General features: G+C 46.7%; 1 protein-coding gene across 4 annotated transcripts in view; it reads left to right on the top strand.

Moving 5' to 3' along the window:
• The first annotated feature begins 7626 nt into the window (after positions 1-7626).
• LOC119456501 (TGF-beta receptor type-1-like) overlaps positions 7627-17850 on the top strand; it is a 132315-nt gene continuing 122091 nt past the window's right edge. For 2 of the 4 annotated variants that reach the window (XM_037718360.2, XM_037718333.2), the window contains exon 1: positions 7630-7884. Coding sequence is in view for 3 of the 4 variants with exons in the window: in XM_037718333.2 (XP_037574261.1) it covers positions 7839-7884 (46 nt within the window). In the remaining variant the exon portion in view is untranslated. Of the gene's footprint in view, positions 7885-17850 lie in introns of all 4 variants that reach the window. The other 2 variants (XM_049664791.1, XM_037718324.2) reach the window with 2 other exon arrangements.

Genomic DNA, 17850 nt, shown 5'->3' with positions numbered 1-17850 from the left:
TATAGACGCGGTAATGGTTTCGTATTCGTGCGCGGTCGATGAGGAGAGGTATATGGCGCGTAAAGCCCCTATATATAAAAAGTAGCGCCATTCTTAGATCTTGCCGCCACCGCGCTCACCCCGGCGTTCCCTCCTCGCCGCCTCCTCCGCTCCCCCATTGGCCAATCCGTGTCACGTGGAAGCACGCGTTGAGCTTTTGTATATTTTTTTTCTTTCCAGCGTGCTCCGACTGCCATTCTCGGGCCTGTGCAACGAAAGTGCTGTACGCACAAACGGATCAAACGTGTTAGGGACCATAACTTCGTTGTGATGGCATGCTGCTGCGCCTTAAAGGGACACTAAAGAGAAACAGGAAGTTCAGCTGGAATAAAAGAGGGACCTTCAGGAATGCATGCAGTTTTTGTTGGGTGCAAAAATATGAGTTATTAGCGGAAAAATTCGTAAAGACCAAATATCTCTTCCTCAATTTCTCTCACCCCAGATTTGGCGCTGAAGCAGTGTCGTCACAGATTTCATTGCTCTCAGCGAATCAGAATGCGCCATGATGCGTCACCGCTTGCGTAAACGGCCGAGGCGCTGGATGCATCATGGCTGCATGAATAGTCGCTGCGTTTGCGTTCGCCGCGATGGATACCGTTGCTGCCTCTGAACCTTGCAACGAGAAGCTCGCCAGGGAAGCAGGACTGCATTTCAGCAATATTCAGTGAAACGGAGCGCGAAATGATCCTCCGCGCTCGAGCGGTAGGTGTTTCCGCGTGCGATGGCGGTGAGCCGCAGGCCTCGCCGGCGGAAGGCGTGTGTCCGGTCCGCCAGGCGACGATGTTCCCGACGGAACAAGCGTAGAAAGTTGCGCACGTACTCGGTATGGTTATTTAGTGGCTTTATTTAATGACATTCAGCACTCACCGAGCCGCCAGTTTGCTGCTGCAGGGGCACCGGTAGGGGGTTTTAATGAAGGCCGCATTGAGGGAACAGCTGCTCGAGAAAGGACTGGCCTCTGGGGCACACCAAGATACTTTCCGAGGGCAGGATTATACACATAATCCGAGGGCGAGAAATGCAGAGAGCACACCATCGGTTTCTCTGGCTCTTTTGCCGTTTTATCATCGGCAGAGCACTGAGCCATTGCGAACGCCGGGGAGCCGGGGCTCACCGCGCGGCACCACATGAAAGGACACAATCGAGTCAACACTGCCGCTGCCCCTGAGCAAGCGCCTTGGGCCATTTATACAGCCCTCAACACTACACCCACGAGGCATTCTCTGGCTGTTTCCCGCGAAATCAACGTTTTTCGAGCCACGCAACACGCAACCAAACACTGTAGAGCGGAACAGGCGCGCGCGATGATGCATGGACCAAAAACGAAACTACGAAACTATCACGACCGGATGTATCGCAATGCCATTTTTTCTTATTTAATTTTGCGCTAAACTTGTACTTCCTCGCTTGAAACGGTTTAAAAAGTTGGCAAATGTTGTTTATGTACGTTTAAGGTGTATTTCATTTTGCGTTTTATTAACAGCGATAAATCGCTCTCGACCAATAGCGACCGGCCTGCGTTTGTAATCTCCGACGTCACGAGCGTGTAGTGCGGGAAATTCGAAGGGGCGTCAGCACCTATCCTTCAGTTTTTCGCTATTTTCTCGCTTATTAAACATCTGTTCGCCGTAAGAATGGTATGACTGTGATTGTGATAGGATAATCTACCATTAAAGCTCAACTTCCGGTTTCTCTTTAGTGTCCCTTTAAGACCAGTTACTGACTGGCGAAGCAAAATCGCGCCTCAAAAACTTCTCCGCAGGGCGCGATCGAAGTTTTCCTCGGATTTCCTCTAGTAGCGCGTTAGCTGTCGTCTGCCACGGCAGGCCCGACGCAGGCGGCGCCACTGTCGATATCGCGCCTCGATCGCGCTGGTCGCGCCGAGCGCGATAGTGGAACGGGGGAGGAGGGAAGTGGATGGCGCTACTTTTTATAATGGCGCGCCGCCGTGAGCGCCATCTCGTTTCTCTAAAACAAACTGCTCCGCGAAAAGGGTCAATAGGTAGTGGTACAAGGTTCCAGATGTTCCTTCTCCCCCTGCTCCCTCACACTTGGCGCACTCCCCGCAGGCTGCGCTACATCACACCCACGCTGCGAAAGAACCAGACGTTTCCTTTCCTCTTGCTGCCTCACACTTGGCGCGTGTGCACTCCACGCCGACGCTGCGAGGGTGTATGTACTGAGCAGTCCACTGTTAAAGGGAACACCGACGCGCGTGACCTCTGCTCGGAGCCACCGCCGGCCGGCGGCTGCAACGAGTTTCGCGCAGGTGCAGTGAGCGCTATGGGCGGTGCTCTTTCGTCGTCTGCAACTGTGTTCTGCCGCGCTTCGGATAGCAGCGAAGCAAGCCGATGACGCTTTTTTAATGTTGGCCGGTGACTGCATGCTCACGCAGTGACAGCCAGCCGTTGCAAAGCTGAAAGAAAATTAGACGAGGCAAAATATTAACTCGCAGATATTTTTGCCGTTTCAACTTACAAGACCAATATGATAATTTTGTTTTACGGACGTCTCTTTGTGGTGCACATATATATTAGACAGTTTTAGTTTAGCGTTAGCGTAATAGCGGGGTTACGGGAAATAGCGTTACCGTTCCGCAAACGAACTTTGCAGAAAGAGAGTTTTAGTATAGCGTGATAGCGTAGTTTACGTGCGGGACGCTATTCCATTACGCTTTGAATTTCGCATACACAGGGCACCTAATTCTATGTGTGTGTGCGTCCGGAAAGTGCGAGAGGCAGCGCAATGGAAGCCAGGAGCGCGTTGTATTTTTACTTCACATGTCCGTCGATCTGCAACGAAACAGACAAGCAGTACAAGCTGTCTACCATAGCCTCCGAAATCCTCCCATCTCAGAGGCCATATCCCGTCGTCGCGCCTATCTCCCGACTTTAGCGACAGATGGCGCTCGCATCTCAGAAAAAAATTCTCTCGTTAGGCTTAGGCGCGTTCGAAACGAGAAGCGATCTCGAAAATTCCTCAAGATTAGCCATAACACTCTCTCGGCGAAGCGGCATGAGACTAAGCAAAAGCCGTTTACGCAGTCATTTGCTACGAACGAAGTGAATTCTATAAAAACAACGCCAAATTCAGTTCGAAGCGGGCGACCGGGACTGCCGCCATGTTTTACGTACACTACGTACACCACGCTAACACGGTAACGTTAACTCTGAGAAATAGCGTGCGCACGGTAAACGGTATGGGTCGGTTAGCGTTCTGCGCATGCGCACTTCGATCCCGCTATTCCGGTACGCCCGCTATTCCGGTAACCACGCTAAACTAAAACTGTCTATTAAAGAATATTTCTCCGTGTGTAGTGCCCATCTCATTTGTACTAATGCACATTCGAGTCGCTGCAGTGCGTAGGCTGAACAAAGAATTCACAGACGCCTTTAAAGAACACATTACTTTATAAACAGTTATCACTCGAGCTATCGTTGAATCATTGGGATCGACGCGCACAGTAAAAAAAAAAAAAAAAAAAATTGAAGCGGGCAAATCCTTATGAAACGAGAAGGCGAACAAAAGACGGCAGTGCCAATGCTGCTGACATTTAGGGCATTTATCTGATTACAAATCTATCCAGTCACTTTCCTTCGAGCTGGAAGGAAAGTCGCTGCTTTAAATACGAATTACGCGAGCTGCTTGCTTCGCGACGATCCGAAGCGCGGCAGCCGACGGTAGCAGACGACGAAAAAGCACCTCACTGCGCCTGCGCGACACTCGTTGCAGCCGCCGCCACGCGCTCCGGTGTTCCCTTTAACAGTGGACCGCTCTGTACGTTACCAACACGTGTTACTCCGAAGTAAAAAACCCAGACATTGCCTCTTCTCTTCCTCCTAACTCCTTTCCAACACATTTTTTTTTTTCGCGCATGTGCACTGGTTCCTGCGGAGGACCCTCCTGGGCACGGACGGACGTTTTGCCTAGGCATATACAGCTTCGCTGTAAAACATGTAAAGCATACCTGATTAAATCAAGCAGGCTAGGTAACTTTTTGTCACCGCCCCGTTTCAGAGGGGATGCCATTAGATCATCATCATCACGTGAAGTTTCTCCGGCGCGAGCGACTGCAGACAGTGACGTTCTTCCTCGGACTCACGGTCCTACGACGCACAAGTTCTCCGCTTTTGCACGGTCCCGCTTCCATTGTCTGTGTTCACGATGTCTGTATTCACATTGCTGCTGTCGACGCCTCTGCGCTTTGTTAGCTTTCTTTCTCCGGCGTGAACGCGCTACGCCGCACCCCTGTCTTTTCCAGGCAACGGTAAGAGGCAACCGATGACACCCCGAGGGGGATCTAAGTTAATCAGGCGCAATGGCGCTTGCGCGGACATGGGCGTGCTTGACAAAAGGGACGTCCCCTCGTTCGCTCGCCGCCGCCGTCCCGCGTCAGGAGGTCCAAGGTGTTCATGAGAAAAAATAACTACGGCAACTTAGCGACACCACACCCCTAGAAATCAGCTAAGCTTATGAGCGATCGATCGAGCTAGCTTTACTTCTACACGGCTGCTACCACTGGTACTTCCAAAAAATACTTTTGTAGCCACATTTTTTGCGACAGGGCCATCACCCTGTCAGCGAGGGGCGATGCAGAAATCTCAGGGGAATCTCAAGGGGGGAGGGGGGGAGGAGGGGGGGGGAGGTCAGCAGGACATCCGGACATTCCCCCTGGATTTGCGCCTGCTCTCGAGCGTGAAAGTATAGTGAAAGGGTTTGACCCTTTTCGCGGCGATCCCGTGGGCACTGCCATGTTTGATCACGTGGTGACGCGTTCATTGCTTGCCTCAACTGCCTCCGTTGCCTCCTTGATTACAATGGAAGTGTATGACGCCGGCGCGGCTTACAAAACCTCTGTTTTCGGAGATATCGTAGACGGTGAGGTGACTAGGTGGACGACACGAAGCTTTGATCACAGCTTCATAGAACATGCAAAAGCGATTTCGGAGCTGATTAAGCTATGTCCAAAAGGCGCAAGCAGCGTATATGGTGCTTGTTCTAAAAGCGGGGCTAAATATGCATTCCAAGCTATCCACGCTTTCCGATTATAAATTCAGTCAGGATTAGTGTGTTTTGCTCTTTGTTCTTTATTCGGCAAATATTTTGAAGCAGTGCCTTGTCAGTTTCTGACTCAGTGAAGTTCCTCGGTGCGGCCACTATCTGATTATTTTCTGCCTAATCGCTCGCGGGTGTGCTCAGTTGCGATATATTTAATTGTTCTTGCTGCGCACAAGGCTTGAAACGTAGCAGTTTTGTACATTGGGTACCTCGTAGCAAATATATACTACAGCTAGTAACTCGCTTACTCTTGTGGACCGTCACGGAACATTCAGCTTCGACCATTCGTGGGCCATAGGTGTAGTCCGTCATTTATTGTGCGTATACAGTGCGCATATATTCAAGTGTGCGCCCATTCACTTATTCTTGATACGTCGGCGATAGAGTGGGCGTAAGTTTTTCTGCCATCTGGGAAAGATGTGTATAGATAACGTGCGCGAAACTTACTATGACAGGAAGCGGCGCTACTCCCTTTGTCATTGTTTAACGAGTGGTACTCACTCTTGACGACGTTCTGGGGATGAAGCCCTTTCTTTGAAGGTTAGCGATACAAGGCTGGCGGATGAGCAAAGTTCTGTATCCTCGAGGAAAGCCGTACATCACGAAGTGCCGGTAACACGTTCGGACAGTTGCAGCAGCGGTCCGCAAACTTGGTCACACAGATTCATTCTATTCCTTGACATGCCAGTCACTATTTTTGCAGCCAACTACTGCACACGTCTTCAATCCACATGATTAAATCTAGCATAATTGGAGCACAGCGAAAACTCAGTTGCATTTCCGGCAGCTAATCGCACAGAAGCAAGGTAGAAGCGGTAATGGTTTCGTATTCGTGCGCGGTCGCTGAGGAGAGGTATGGCGCGCCGCCGTGAGCGCCATCTCGTTTCTCTAAAACAAACTGCTCCGCGAAAAGGGTCAATCACGAAAAGGGTCAATATCACGCCGCACTAACAATACTGATACACGCATGTATTTTCTCAATAGCGCTCCTCTCTGTCAAGATAATTTTTATAAGTATCTCGGCCTTTATATCACTCACGATCTATCATGGCACAAGCATGTTGAATATATAACTTCTAACGCTAATCGCACGCTATAGGCTATCTGCGCAGAAACTTCTACGCCGTTCCTGCATCTTTAAAACTGACGCTCTGCAAAACACTTGTTCGATCAAAATTAGAATATGCCTCGGCCATCTGGGATCCCCTCAAGTATCACTAACCTTCTCCCTCGAAGCCATTCAGAACCGCGCGTCCCGCTTTATTCTATCTAATCACTCTCGTCATGCTAGCGTTACACTCATGAAGCAAACCCTTTAACCTACCGGATCTTTCAGTACGTCGTGCATACAGTCGCCTCTGCCTTTTCCACAAGATTTACCACAACCCGGTATTAAAAGATAAACTTTTAACTCCTCCTTCTTACGTTTCATCCCGCAGCGATCACATTCATAAAGTTTTCGTGCCATCTTGTCGTACGAATGCGTACTATCACTCTTTTTTACCTCGCACCTGTAATGACTGGAACCACCTTCCCGCATCGGTCGCCACTATTACAGACGCATCGAGGTTCAAGACTGCTGTTTTCCATGCCATCTAACAATTATTTTACTCATTGTTCTGCATCCTTTTTCTCTGTATGTACCACTCCTTTCTGTAGCGCCTACGGGCCTTGAAAGTATGTAAAATAAATAAATAAATAAATAAATAAATAAATAAATAAATAAATAATAAATAAATAAATACTTATCCCAGCGAATATACCCCGACCCATTTTAGTCCATGTACTCCTTAGAATTAAATGCGAGCGAAAATCACAGTCCATGTACTCCTTAGAATTAAATGCGAGCGAAAATCACAGTATATACCCGCCGTGGTTGCTCAGTGGCTATGGTGTTGGGCTGCTGAGCACGAGGTCGCGGGATCGAATCCCGGCCACGGCGGCCGCATTTCGATGGGGGCGAAATGCGAAAACACCCGTGTACTTAGATTTAGGTGCACGTTAAAGAACCCCAGGTGGTCGAAATTTCCGCAGTCCCCCACTACGGCGTGCCTCATAATCAGAACTGGTTTTGGCACGTAAAACCCCATAATTTATTTTTTAAAATCACAGTATATGAAACAAAGGCAAACAACCACTCTGCGAAATAATAAAAGCCTACATGTCACATACCCCCTTCCCCATAGGCTAATATATAGACATCATAGGGCATTGCCCCCCCCCCCCCCCTTTTTTTTTTTTTTTTTTTTTTTGCTTATAACGGTCCCGACGTGGGAGCGGCCCGCGACGTGCTGTGCTAATACGCGTTCTGCAGGACTGAAAAAAAAAAAAAAGTTATTCAATCAATCAATAACGACCATGAAGCGAAACCCAAGAGTAGCCGGAGCAGCTTGCTCGGCTTCCTCACTTCCTCCCAGCTCGGGAAGTGAACGCTATCGCATGCTATCGATTGACGCCATCCATGCTCCTGACTGAACACGAGATGGCGCGCGCATAGCGATTGGTCTGCTTTTCCTTTGGGACAGCTGGGAGTAGTTGCGTAGTTGCTGGTAGTTGGTTGGCAGACGACTGATTTGTGTGCGGCAGTCCACCACGTGGGTGTCAACGATACCGCAAGTTGTGGTCGGCGCAAGACCATGCAAACGACTCGCGAACATCGTTGGCTTCCTCGACTGTGGGAAATGCGCGCCTTCATGTAGAGTTATGTTGGTGTGTTCGACTCCAACAAGGCGAGGATAATCATGTTGCGAAAGGTGCTACTACTACTGAGCATCGGAACAGCCTCAGGTAACTTTTCAGACATTTCAGTTGCTGATTTCTTGCAAAAATAAACGTTGACAGCAGCCACACCTTACCTGCTGCTCGATCTTGACAATCTCCCGTGATCGGCGGTCGTGTTCTGGAGGTGTCGGAGCGGCCGCGCTCTGAAATAAGTAGCGTACGTATTACGTGCCGGGTTTCACGTGCGCAAAAGGCACGCCGTAGTGGGGTCGTCGGGATTAATTTTGACCGCCTGAGGATCTTTGACGTGTACCAAATGTATGGCACACAGCGGCCGCATCGAAATGCGGCCGCTGCGCTCTGCCTAGTCTGTCCGTTGCAGGCAGCGTTACTAGATTACACTACAGGCTGAGCGAAAATCGTGCACAACTGCACGAGGCTCACGCGAAAAAGGACACTTGTGACGTTTATGCAAAAAACTTCTTGGAATCGTGTTCGAACGAAATGCGTGCACCCATTCCTGTATTACGGGTCCACGTTACGAGGTTGGATTGTGCAGTTTCCCTTAGAACAGCAGGTGCTTTAACATTCTTGCTAGCGAAAATGCGTAAAATCAATTTCTTGTGACGAGTGTGCTTCGTGTGCCCATTATGGGTTCAATAAAATATGGGTTCAAGTATCTTGAAATCACGAACAGTGCTCGGCGATTGAAGCGCGTAGCTGCCGCTGTTTTCCGCGCCACCGGTGGGCGCTGGGTGATCGCTGGTGGACCAAATGCAGTGTTGCAAAGGCTCTCGCTTTCATCACGATGCATCAGCTCGGTGTCCCAAGCCCCCACAGGTGGCGAAAAAAGCACCGGCAGCCAATGCGTTTCAATCGCCGAGCACTGCACACAAAGACACACTTTGACATGTTGGATCGTGCAGCGAATCTTGCCGTGTACCCCCGGCTGAAAGTTTTCGCAACGCGAGATCCGGGAAAAACGAAATCGGATTGAAAGGTGCAGAGGCTACCTCCCCATACGACCAAAGCTAAATTGCAGACGAGCGGCGTAGTAGCGAGGTAATTTTTAACTTTTAATGCATTAGCATTAGGAGTGTCAAAGTGGAAAAAAAGTATATGCGTGCGAAGCATTATTATGTTATGAAAGTTATTATGCATTAATAAACTGCAAGTAACGATGCAATTACCACCACATATTGGATACAACGATGGAATTCTAGTTTTGAAGAAGCAGGTTTTTTTTTTTGTGAAAGGGGGGTATTGGGTTGAATGAAACAAAAAAAAAAGTGAAATTTCCCCAAACAGAAGATGCTGATGCGGGCAGTAGTTGCGCGCAGTTTCCTACAAGGGGAATCTCTGGTGTCTATGGGAACTGCAAGCATGGAAATTCAGCCAGCTTGCTTTGTACTTGACTAAACTTTGTCCTTCTGGCTTCAAACAGCATGCATCCTGATCATTTTCACCAGAATACTGCGCTGTAAGCACAACAATTCTCAGCGATTATGCATTTGCACCGAGTTTTATTGCCCCTACGGGAAGAAAAAATATAATTTCTTCAAAATTGAGGCCAGTAAGAACGTCTGCAGTCACAAGCAGGAAGATGAGGCAAGTAACCATCATTGCCATGGAAACTGAACGATTGCAGTACCAGAGTTCCCTCTATTAATTTTAGTAGTAGACTGTGGTCACGCAGAACGCGTCGAGTGCTCCGCACTTCGGCGGATGATGCCATGTAGTCCAACAGACCTCTATCCGTCCATGACTATTGCACCCTGCGTCGTCAAGAATAGAAACAAGCACAGATTTCGCCTAACCTACTAAGCACCTTTCCAGGAGTGCTGCTGCTGTTGTTTCAATGCTGATATATCAAGGGGATTTATTAGTTTAGTTGTTTCAACTAGGTGGTTTCTTCAACGCTGAGGTACCGTGGTTGGGGGGCTGGAGGATAACTTCTAACAGACTTAAAAACCACCTATGACTGTGCAATAGCATTTGCACGTATGGAGTGAGGTGAACATTACTTTGAGGACAACGGTGTTCATTTATAACCTGACAAAAGGGACGCAGAAATTGATAAACCTTAGGGGAGAAGTGTCAGCTGTATGTTTCAACAAGCGTCGGGGCCTACTCCCCTTTTTGAATTGGCTCTAAGATAAGGCTACCTTTGTTCATTCATTGCTGACCAGTGTTACGTAATTAAATAATACAATTATCTTGTTGTAATTGTTAAATGTGGAAGTACGTGCCACAGTTGTGGTATTAAAACCTGGCGACGAACATCATGTCCACTTAACAGAAACACCAAGTCTAGCACCAATTTTAAGATAGTTTCAAAGTGTGCTATGAAATATCATCGCTTTCCAGCTTTGCCAGCAGTGTGTGAGGGAGACATTCGGCATACTTTTTACTGAAACATCAATGTAATTTATCACAAATTTTGGGACAGGTATCTTGAGAAACTAGCGTAGCGTGTCTCAGTCTTTCTGGTAAATGAAGAACGACTTGATTTCTGCCCAGCTTTAGTTTTGCATCTGGAACATGTGCTCTATACTAAATGTTTATAAATTTAAATTTGTAAATTAGCTAACTGAAAATTGATATCTTGTGCAAGTAATTATCTGGCTCTTAATAGTGTCGTGCCTGGCAAATTGTGCTATCTGTTTGAGATGATCAAAATAACCTCATTCAAACTAAAGAAAGAGAAAGTGGTATTCATAATGTGCACATACTGCTTGTGTCATCTAGCTGCTTTTACACTGCACCACACCAAGATTGCCAAGACAGTTTTGCCTTTACAGGAGTACAAATATATTTCTCAGTGGCAGTTTTGATGTCTATCCAGAGGCAACAATAACTTGTGATAATGATTGGAATTTGTGGTTTGTGAATATTGTAAGCGAGTGACACTGTATATGCCTTTGGTATTAATGTGATTAGCATTTTTTGGGAACTTCACACACTTTCAGGAAACTATCTATCTCTCTTTGTCTGTAACCATTTTCCTGCAAACTTGGGTCACTGGGTTGTCCGTGGTCTAATGGGTGTCCTGAGGGATCAGGGTTCGAAACCAACCGCCGAACCAACATAGGTCACTGGGTGTGCACGGCTCTTCAGTGTAACTCCTTGATGGCAACCACTGGGTATGGCCCACTTGTCAATGACAAATTTAATTGACCACACAATGCTGTCCTGCATTTTTTCTTCCTTATAGTATCTGCATCGTTTGCGCTGCCCCATCAAGGTATTCAACAAAAAAATGCCTTGAAGTTTCTTCGGTGCCGGGCGGAATCAAACGCGCAACTTGTTTATTCAGATGGGAGCCACACGCGGAATTTTGCGATGGTGCAGCATGTTCAGTGGGAAGTGAGAGAGAGGAACCCGGCTGCATCATACATGACATGTTTCGGTGGTGGCAATACAATGTGTTGCTGCATTGCATCAGTGCTAATTGCATTAAGGGACACGAAAGGAAAAAATTATTTCACCTGCATTTGTACATTACCCTTTTACATTACCAAAAATGCCACTCTTACCGCGAGACGACGCTCGGTAAACCAGAAAGCATGCAATAACTAAGGACGGGGGGCGATGCCGCCTTGGAGTTCCCGCACCAGCCTGCCATGATGTCGGGAATTTTGATTGTCTCCTGCTTTGACTGAGCCCAACGTGGTCCAAATACGAAAATAACTTTTAAATCCATGACGTCAACTGATGCTTTGTAGTTTCAGCGCGAAGTTCAAAATCTTGAACTTTGACCTTGATTTCCTTTTCTGATAATTAACCTCTTATTGTGAAATTAACAATAGAGTTATCAAACAATACTTCATCAGTCTAAACTGATTTAGTGTTTTGCTTTAGTGTCCCTTTAACATTGACATTTATTGTGAGATGACAAATTTTTTTTCTCTTGAAAACAATTTGAGCACAATGTGTGCATCCTAGTTTTGTTCTTATGTTGCCTTGTACATAATTTTTCTGGTGGGTCCCCAGCTCGTTGAAGTGCGTTAAGGTGCATTTGTCTCGGGAATGCAAGTCATGTCGTTCTTATGTTCATGATAGCAGTTCAGCTTACTGAGACCAGGAAATGAAAATATTGACAGAATGGAAGGGACATGAAAGGTGTTATTGTGCGTCACCTGCTGAGGAAGCTACGCAAGCATTCAGCTCCTGCCTGAGAGCTGTAGTGTGCTTTGCCTGAGTAAACAAACAAGGTGTCGAGTGCTCGGAGGGCTCATCTTATGTCTTTTTGGCTTGGACTAGGGCAAAGCAGCATACATGTGAATGTGCATTTCCATGTGTGCTACTTGCAGCTTGAAGGGGGTAGAGCTGGTTTGGTTCCTCTACACACTGTTTGCCTTCACACTATTTCGATGTGCTGTTGTGCTTGCTAAGCATGGGAACGATCACATCCTTTTCAAGCTAGATTCTAGCATGTATTTCATGGTGTTTTAGAGAAGCATGGTTGTCATTTGGACAAGTGGTAAGGATTCATGAGTCAGAATAGCGTTACGGATGGGAACTCAGGGGAGGAAACACAACGAAATGCCTACTTACACCTAAAGCTTTAAGATTATCACTATTATTTAAGAAAAATACAGGAAAAATACCAACTAGAGAATTCCTAAGCCATGCTACACTTAGAAATTTCATCTTGCAAACCATCATCAAAAGATCACTGAGTGGAATTCGCTGCCGGCTGGTGCCTTTGCAGTTGAGTCTGCGAGTGCATTCGAGCATGTAGTTGCTTCATTCATTGATGTTTGATTTGCATACTTTCAACTAGTTACTGTCTTGTTGGCTACATTGTACTTTGCTTGTGTAACACATTGCACCAACTGGCCCAGCAGTAAATGATCCTGGAAATGTTTTTGTGTTCACGTTGTAGTCCATTTGTCACATTCTTTATTAGTTTTTTGTTTAATTTGTACACGATTTGTGTTGCTTTACAACAGCTTATATTGTTCTATGAAACTGCAAAGAAAATTTCTTTGTATCTATGTAACCTGACCTGCATACTCTTTTCGACTGCAGTATATTCTAAATAAATAAAATAAAATTGAAAAGAAAGAGTCAGTTGTGCATAATATTTATACAGAATGTTTCCTGGCAATCGATCGTTTTGTGCCACAAAAACCCACAAATGGTAGGCTTACTGATACACAACTGACAGGTTTTATGAATGTAAAATGATTCCATCTATTCTTGCGTTTAAGCAAGAGTTGCATTATGAAGTATATAGTTAACCACAAAATTTCATGAGCCACGGGATCTCAGGAAACATTGAATTTCTGAACAGCCTCTAACAGTAGCCTGTAAAACCGTACATCACAATGTTCAGATTAATGAATCAATAATACAATTTACACAGCATGTTCCCATGCAATTCATCGTTTTGTGCCACAAAAACCCACAAAAGGTAGGCTCACTGATGCACAATTGACAGGTTTTATGAATGCAAAATGATTCCATCTGTTCTTGTGTTTAAACAAGAGTTGCATTGTGAAATTTAGATGTGTATAGTCAATCACAAAATTTCACTGACCACAGGATCTCATAAAACATTGAATTTTTGAACAGCCTGTAACAGTAGGCAGTAAAAGCATACATCACAATGTTCGCAGAAATGAATTACAATGTTGTTTGCATATACTATTAAAGGCTGGAGATGCGAATACCAGGCTGTGTTGTGAGACTGCAGAGATATTAAGATTTTTCTCTGATCCCGTGGTCTGTAAACGTTTGTGGTTGACTATATATTTATGAGGTCAATTACTCACAGGGGACCCTGATCACGAGAAAGAAATTTACAGAAGAATAAAATTGGGTTGGAGTGCATACGGCAGGCATTACCAAATCCTGACTGGGAGCTTACCACTGTCGTTGAAAAGAAAAGTGTACAATCATTGCATTCTACCAGTGCTAACATATGGGGCAGAAACTTGGAGGTTAACAAAGAAGCTCGAGAACAAGTTAAGGACCGCACAAAGAGCGATGGAACGAAAAATCTTAGGACTAACGTTAAGAGACAGGAAGAGAGCGGTGTGGATCAGAGAACAAACGGGGATAGCCGATATTCTCGTTGACATTAAGCGGAAGAAATGGAGCTGGGCAGGCCATGTAATGCGTAGGATGGATAACCGGTGGACCATTAGGGTTACAGAATGGATACCAAGGGAAGGGAAGCGCAGTCGAGGTCGGCAGAAAACCAGATGGGATGATAAAGTTAGGAAATTTGCAGGCGCAAGTTGGAATGCGCTAGCGCAAGACAGGGGTAATTGGAGATCGCAGGGAGAGGCCTTCGTCCTGCAGTGGACATAAAATACAGGCTGATGATGATGATGATATATTTGCAAGAGCTGCAGTGGGCAACAAGATGAGGACCATAATCTGCGTGTTCAACACCCGGCTTTGCGTCTACAATTGTGGATACCAAGATAACATCTCAGAATCACAAGTAATTAGAAAACTAATGTTTTAAACGCTGCACAATTTGCTTGTAAGTGAAGTGCTTATTAAAAAAAAAGAAAAAAAAAGATGCTTGAAGATTGATGTCTGGGCTGATGGTGGCATGCAATGGGTGGCTGTGCTTAGTAAGCGTGTTCATGATTGATGGGGTTTAACGGCCCGACACAGATGAGGCTATGAGGGACGCCATGGTGAACGGCTCCGGATTACTTTTGACCACCTTAAATTATTTGATGTGCACCTAAATTTAAGTACATGACCATATAATTGGTAATAATAATTATGTGGACTTTACAGCTGCACTCGCGATGTTGGCGTCATTTCCCGGAATTCCGGATGCATTCATATGAATGAATTCGGTTAACTCGATATTTCGGTTAATTCGATCCCAATCGAAGGTTCCAGCTGGTACCCATATATTTCTGTGGGCCAAAGCTTTTGTTTTATTTTGATCTTGATAATGTCCTCGGCGGATAATTCGAATTTACCTACTCGGAACGCATAGGTCTGATGATGACCCCAACGGCTGCAGCGTTTTTCGGCCTGCCTGGCCAGAGTTTCAAACGAAAACGGCAGCTCAGAATGAATATGATTGCTGTATTTACCCGCTTCGAATGCACACCTTTTTTTCCCCCCCAATGGGTCCACAAATTTTCTGCGCGTTGCAATAAACCTAAATCGTGTTCGCGCCGTCGTCAACAGCCTACTGTCTCTTAAAGCCAACTTTATCACCATAATAAGAAGTGGCGACATGAATTTTTGATAGTTTTTGCGTAGGATAGTGACGAGGATTGTATGATTCGAGCGGTTTTGTTCAATCAGCCAATCAGCTCAACCGGTTTTGCTCTACCAGCCAATCAGCGTGCTCTGAAAGTGATATCCTCGAAAGTTACCGACCGAGAATACGTCCCCAGAAAAATCGGGAGGAGCGCCGCTGTGAAAGGCCAGCAGGCACTCGAGCAGCATGCGTTGCAGACGAATATGGGGGCGAGGACCCTTTGACCGCCAGGGGCGCCAGCTTCTGACGCTCCCTAAACGCTCCCGCTCGTTCTCGAGCGTTGGAGGTTTCAAGTACGGTGCGCACGGTTTATGTCGCTGGCTCCGTGTTTCCACGGTAAATTGAAGTTATTTCTCAGCTCACATCACGAGAGGCATGGTTAAAGGCTCCAAATGATTCACACATCACAGCGTCGTAGCGTAGCCGTAAGGTGTTTTTTGTAGCGACAGCTACATTACGCCAGGTTTTCGCCTCTTCGCCGTCGCCGCACTTTGAGCCGTGGCCGCACTGTGACGTCACACCAGGGCACTCATAGAGTTAATAAACTGACTCGAGAGGTAAAGCTGAGCCGAAAAAGGGGGACCGCTAGGGCGCCGCCATCTTGTCGGCGCCATCTTGTAACTTGTCAATGTGGCCAGCGCAATTATTTTTGAGAGATAAAAACAAGTATAGGTCGGCTTATGCTGTGTCATAAAAAACGAATACCTGATGGCTGTATGAAGGTGATGTGTGAATATTAAGCTTACAGGAAGCGCTTGCTAACGTAATTTATGCAGTTCACGATGTACTCATTCATTCAATAACGCATAACGCAAGTTTCGGTTTCGGATATTTTTTCTGTTTTCGGATGCGGGGTGGTAGTTTCGTTTGGTATAGTTTAGCTCTGACATGTGATCGCGTGACGACATCGGTTGACGCGATGACACCTTCGTGCCTTTTGTGCAAGACTAAAGCTCCAAAGGGCTCTGGCATTTCCCTTCACACGTAAGTAAACGTGCCTGATTTGTTCAGAACGTCACGCGAGTAGACAGCTTTCGTGATTCATCGCAATCGTTCGAGAAGCATCACAGTACAGGATTTTTTTTTTTACGTATTGCTCGTCAAGTGACACTTGCGACAGCAAACAGGGAAGCCTTAACAGCTATACGGTATTTTCGCTAGTGCGTGACCGTTGGAAACCACAAATCGCCGGAAATTTTAACAGGGTTATTCTTGGGTTGCGTAAATGCCAGCTGCACGGCCAACACCTCCCACACCCACGCGCACACGGCTGCACACACGCTACAAGCTATAAGTTGCGAGATTATAACTGATTACTATCGCCAAGTCTAGCTAGCGTTTCAGGAGCTGGCAACATCAGCGTATCATAATAGCGGCGCTCTTGCGGTGACCGATTTGAATGCATGGGCCCTATGGGCAGCTTGTCCTCTAGAGTCAGTATTTTAATTTTTAACTCTATGATGGCCCTCGATTCTCCAGCAACTCGGCTCGTCGCGGTCGCCCCGCGGCCACCGCTCCTGCCGTTGGTAAAACCCCTTGATGTTAGAAAGTAGCGACACGCTTTGATCTACGCCGCAACACCCTCGCCCGCGCGGTCAACCTCCTCTTTTTCTCCCCCTCTTTCGCGGAAGCAGCGCATCCGCCACGCTGAATGGCTGCGGCGCTCGAGACTACCCCGTCAGGTGAACCTGACGTCGCAAAAACGGCGCGAAACTTGCTTTCGCGCGCCTTTAGTTTCTCCCGCTCGGCATGAGCAGTCCAAGTGGTGGTCGCCCTGCCGCTCCGAGCGTGCGTTTCCCAAGTTTTTCCATCCTTTCGTAGGAATCTGAGATTCGTTCTCCGTGAAAATGCCTTGCTGCTGCGCGTTTCAATGCAGCAGCAGGCCAGAGAAAGGGCAAGCCTTATTTTATATCCCCCGAGGTGAACGGAATGTCGTGCGTCGGAAGCAGTGGCTCCATAACATCGGGAGAAGGGATTTCGCCCCTTCTAAGCACGCCATTCTTTGCGAGGTGAATGTTGCAGCTTTCCTCATATTTGTGGATGAAGTTGCATGGAGATGCTCTTCGCATAGCCGGACTCTTCGTTCAGTTTAATACTCTAATAATCTCCCTCAATTCTGATAAACTTGGCAACTTGAAGTCTGTAAGTTAATTATCAAGTGCCAGTCTTAGCAGTTTCCGTGTAAGCAATCAGCCTTTTTTTTTTTGAGAGAGAGACTTAGGTTACTCCCAGAGGTGATGGAATGTAATTTCTCGTCGTTTCATAGTGACGGAATACAGGCGCGTGTGTAAAGTCCTATGTTGGCTGTTTCGCAAACACAGCACCTATTTTGCACAGTGGCATTGGTACAAAGGCTTTTGGCCCACTCATTTTGGCGAATTCACTTTAAGTAAACTATCACATTTCTTCTTGGTCACCTTCTCTGAGCTTTTTAAGAGCGATGATTGTGAACCAAATTCTCGTTTATACTCTACGCTGCTTATATTGTATGCACCCAATACACCTCCGCGTTACGGACAACCCAAGTGGCGACGTAGAGGTAAACAGCTCAGCCACTGCTTGGTACTCATTTTTTCGGAGCGCTTCCGGTTGTATTTATCGAAGCGTCCCCAAAAAAATTTAAAAATGTCACGACGTTCTATCGGAAACGTACTTTCGTCATGACAGTTTCACAAGGGATAAATTCCCATACAACGCTTCAAAGGGCCGAATAAACAAGCGCGCGCATTGATTCTAATGCGGCTGCAGCGAGCCACTGGAGGGTTCAGCGCCGCGCCGGCCCGGTG

This window comes from Dermacentor silvarum, chromosome 1, assembly GCF_013339745.2.
Source record: "Dermacentor silvarum isolate Dsil-2018 chromosome 1, BIME_Dsil_1.4, whole genome shotgun sequence".
NCBI classification, from domain to species: domain Eukaryota; kingdom Metazoa; phylum Arthropoda; class Arachnida; order Ixodida; family Ixodidae; genus Dermacentor; species Dermacentor silvarum.
Note: the sequence above shows the minus strand (reverse complement) of the source record. Positions and strands in the feature narration are given on the sequence as shown.